Source organism: Episyrphus balteatus, chromosome 1 (assembly GCF_945859705.1).
Source record: "Episyrphus balteatus chromosome 1, idEpiBalt1.1, whole genome shotgun sequence".
Classification (NCBI taxonomy): domain Eukaryota; kingdom Metazoa; phylum Arthropoda; class Insecta; order Diptera; family Syrphidae; genus Episyrphus; species Episyrphus balteatus.
This window is the reverse complement of record NC_079134.1, coordinates 12,304,360-12,308,833: the sequence shown is the minus strand read 5'-3', so window position 1 is coordinate 12,308,833 and position 4,474 is coordinate 12,304,360. Positions and strand designations below refer to the sequence as shown.

The 4,474-nt window shown below is 32.3% G+C and overlaps 1 protein-coding gene across 1 annotated transcript; it reads right to left on the bottom strand.

Annotated features, from left to right (window-relative positions):
* Positions 1 to 3,490: 3,490 nt before the first annotated feature.
* Positions 3,491 to 4,474, bottom strand: LOC129905151 (RWD domain-containing protein 4). The gene is made up of 3 exons (XM_055980553.1): positions 4,256 to 4,474; positions 4,083 to 4,192; positions 3,491 to 4,028 (listed from the first exon to the last, which is right to left on the bottom strand). The coding sequence occupies exons 1-3, from the start codon at positions 4,361 to 4,363 to the stop codon at positions 3,611 to 3,613; spliced, it is 636 nt and encodes a 211-aa protein (XP_055836528.1). The 5' UTR covers positions 4,364 to 4,474; the 3' UTR covers positions 3,491 to 3,610.

The following is a 4,474-nucleotide window of genomic DNA, read 5'->3' as shown; positions in this document are numbered from 1 at the left end:
TACATACATATTAGAATTTTTGTTCTAAACAAAATAAAAAATTACAATTCTTTATTTAAAAAAAAATTAAAACAATAACAATACAGAAGAAAAATAAATAAAATAAATTTATTAAATTTGAAAATTTTGGTTTTGCTATTTTCATTAACTTACTTAGTTTCAGCATAAATTGGAACCGCTAAAGGAATCATTTTTGAATCCCGCATGGTTGTTCAAATTCGGCCTTATCACGATTTCCATTCGTATCAGAAATTTTCTACGATTCACGAAAAAACGATCACAAAATCCCGATCGTAGTGACGATTTGTATGATATTTTCCAGTATGAACGGATTTCGTGATTGTTTCTTCGAGATCGTATCAAATTGCCGATTCGAATGGAATTCGTGGTAAGACCGATTGTCTATTTCCAAAGAATTACTGCCATAATGTCTGGTATAAAATTATTGAAAATTGGAATACCTATTTGTCTATTAAACTTGCGTATCTGCCATAAGTCCTCAAAATTGTGAAATGAAATCCCAAGTTAAAAAGTGCTTATTGTACGCAGATGGAGTTAAAATTTTAGCTGAAATTTTCTTGATGAGTTCGTTATTGTCGTCTGCAACCATAAAATGTTTTTTTACAATAAGAAAGGCTTACTGCCCGTTTATGACTCGGGAGTGAAACGTTTGACTCACATGTCGAACGATTTCACACACTCATTGTGATATTTTTATAAAAAAAAAACTACTATGTTGGCCTCGTAATGCAGATAAAATAAGAAAACAATGTGTCAGTATAATTCTTAAATCCTGAACATCTAACAATCCTAAGATAGATTTAAAAACATATTTTTTCCGTAACCGTAATCTGTGGAAATCAATTTTCAAAACCAAAAGAGGAATACCATTGCAGTCCTGTTATTAGTCAACATAATACCAAAATTAAATATTTAAAAAAAAAATCAAAAAATGTTGCAGAAAAAAACTGAGTCGTTTAAGAGAACAAAAGATAAACAAGAAATGGTTGATAACGATTCATTTTTATTATATTTCAAAACTACGACTTATTTGCAACAGTACACATAAATATTTTAAACAAAATCATTAGAGCCTTTTTTGATAAAATTTTTTTCAATTTCGGTTAAATGATCGGAACCGTTAATTTTTTTTTATTTCCCCTCTAAGAAATACCCCATAAACCCTTTACTACGGCTTTGGGATGTAACTCGATATAAAGACAGACAGAATTGCGGGACCCACTTTTTTGGCATTCTCTATAATCGTAAGTCACGTCATGTCTGATTGTTATCTCGAGTTCGATAATCCTAAAATTTGGCCGATCATACAACCTATATAGCAACCAAAAATCGCATCAATGCAGAACTAGCTTAAGTCACAGTTGCCAAATTGTTGATGAGAGCGATTTTAAAATTGGAAAATGTGTTTACTCCTAATCTATTATATGACGTACAATTAAAACTTTGAGCTATCAACTGCATATAAAAACACGGTCATCACACGCTTTCTTCTAATAAATTAGAATGGAAATTCGAAATTTTGTACTAAGGCTAGTTCTATACTGATGCAACGAAAAAATTTCCTTTGGCAAATGGAATGAGATAGTTTTACACAATATTTTTTGCTTGGAGATCATGAAACAAAAATAATTGTTCTTTTTTTGGCAAATGGAAGTTCACAAATCGAATGCTCCTTTGAAACTATTTGAATAAAGGCTGTTTTCTATATTAGGAATAGGAATCCCTTAATTTTTTCGGATCTTGTCTACAACTGCTTTTCGTTTTCTTGCATCTTCGCACAAGTGGCTTTGAAATTCATAAATGAGTAGTGAATAAACAAAAGGCTGGGGTCGAATTACGGCACACGATTAGGATCATACGTTAACGTTTTGACTATTTCTGTCTCTATTTAATTATTAGAAAACGATAGGGACACATAGCAACCATTCGTTAACGAACGTATGCCGTAATTCCACCCCTGTATTTATGAACATCTAAATAAAAGTCAAAAGTCAAAAATTATCTTGGGTAAGAAAAAAATAATTCCATTTAAAAATTAATATCTGAGCAATTAAAAAAGATATTAACAATTTTTAAATGCAGGTACAAAGAATAGAATTTCTTCTAAAAATCAAGACAATAATGAAGTTTTTATCATAAGTTTTTAACGGAGTTATTAACATTAACATGAGTAAAGGCATACCAAAGTAAGCGTTTTCTTAAATCATCGCTAAAGGGTATCAACTTTGCAGATAGAGAGTTTGCTGTAGAACAATTTTTTTCTTAGAATATACCCAAGAATCATCCCTCAAAATCTTCTTACCTCATCCCGGGACACCCTGTATATTTTCTAAGAATATTTTGTGCAACGAAATCTAAATACTAATCTTTTTTTTTCCAAAGTCATTTGTAGGGTTCTAATGAGTGGGCAAAAGATGTCACATTTGGAGAATTGTACTGTAAGTATTCTGACCGAATTTCATGATATTTAGATAACTGAATTACCCAGGAGAGCTTGCCAAAATTTTGTTTTTATTTAAATGAAATATTTTCAGAATCACGAGATAAACATTTCTAAATTTTTAAAAATACATTTTTATTCCATTGGTAGGAGATATGAAAGGCCAAAAAAGTATTTTGTCGGCTGTGATCTAATTTCAGGGTCATCATTCTTTTTGTATAACTTAAAAACTCCAATTTCCATTGATATTAATTCTTTTTTTTTATTGCAAAATTCAACTGAGTATACACTGCCGCTCATCTGAATAGGTTCACATTTTAGTTCATTTTACATTTGGCCTGTCTTGGTATTTAATGCAATGGCACATCTTTTTTATGTATGTAACGAGAGAACATCTTTATGCGCTTAGTTTAGGAGAAAAAAAAAATGTCTTGGGGCCTACCGTTCTTCTCACACGGTAGCTAGACCAAATCTAGTCATAAAATCAAGCATATTTTTTGGCTCATCTGAATAGGTTCAAAAGCAAAAATGTTAATAAATGATGAGTTGCATGGGTATGTTGGACTCAAAATTGTGTCTGTCAATAAATCTGATTGTGTATAACCTGTAAGTATGAAAACGGGTCGTGAAAAATCTTTAGGCGCGGAAAAAATGTGGAAAATAAAAGAAGCCTTTGAATTAGAACGAAACCAATGATGCATTGGGACAAAAACAAACACAAGTTAAAATTTAGTAAACAGTTATTTGCGCAATATCCAAGAGTATAGAAACAACATTAAAAGTCGATGTAACATGGGCCGATAGATGTGCAATGTTCAGAATAGCATGACTTCGAGCTAAAAATTAAGCTGAAAACCGGTATAAAATGCAGTTTAACGACGGCAAAACGGGTTGTCAGAAGTGGTAAACATTTGAGGAGAACAAAACCTCGCAAAAATTATCACTTTACAAACCACGAACAGAAACTCACCTCCAATTAAAAAAAAAAAATTGTCGTGAAAGTCGAATTTGTTTTGTTAAAAACTCCAATTTCCATTGATATTAATTCTTTTCTTTTTTTTATTGCAAAATTCAACTGAGTATAATTATTAAACTTATATAAAAATTGCCTAGGTCCTCGCCATGCGAACAACAACAACAAGCCCAGTTCTATATATTCAACGGATGCAGTACAGGCTCACTCATCATTTGTTCCCTTTGCAGAGCCTGTTCCTCTTTGTAGCCCGTCTGAGATAAATGTTTAACTATGTCAACCCAATCATAGCCTCGAGGACGATCTCCTTTATGATCTGTTCTTTCCCATTGCCTTCGTTTTTGGGCTTTTGTTAGTTGTTCTTTTTTCGTCGCGGGTACTTTCTTACTATCGCCTGAATCTGATATTTTAATTGCCGCCACACCATTATCGAGGTCGACCGATTGAACGATTGGTGTGTCGGGTTGTTCGGCAACAATTTCATCAACTTTGTCCTTGAGACATTCGAATAGAGTGTACGTCATGCCACAACCAACCCATTGTTCGGCTTCTTCGAGGAGTAAAGAGGCGATTTTCTGTTTTACCGGTGGGATTCTTGAGAGATGAATTAGATTAAATTTAGGATAAAGAACTTTAAAGGAAACTTACAAATTTCTGTTATAAAACGCATCCATATTAATCACAGGCACTTCGTTTGGATAATTACTAACCCATTGGATTTCAACTAGGAATGATTTTATATCATCATCTTTTCCATACTGCAAAAGGATTCATTTTTGTTAAAGGAAGATCTATAACATCTCCTAGAAAAGGAAACTTACTTTGTATTGAAATGTTGTTGGATTGACTTCTTTGAACGCGTCATCACCTTCATAGATCGATTGAAGGGCTTCACGTTCTTCCAATTGTAATTCCTGTTGCTCAGACATTCGGATTCCTAGTTAAATATTTATTTTTTTAAATTTTATACTTCTACGAATATAAAAAAAAATATGAAGAAGATTTTTCCCAAAATCGTCAACATTCCGAATGTCAAATTT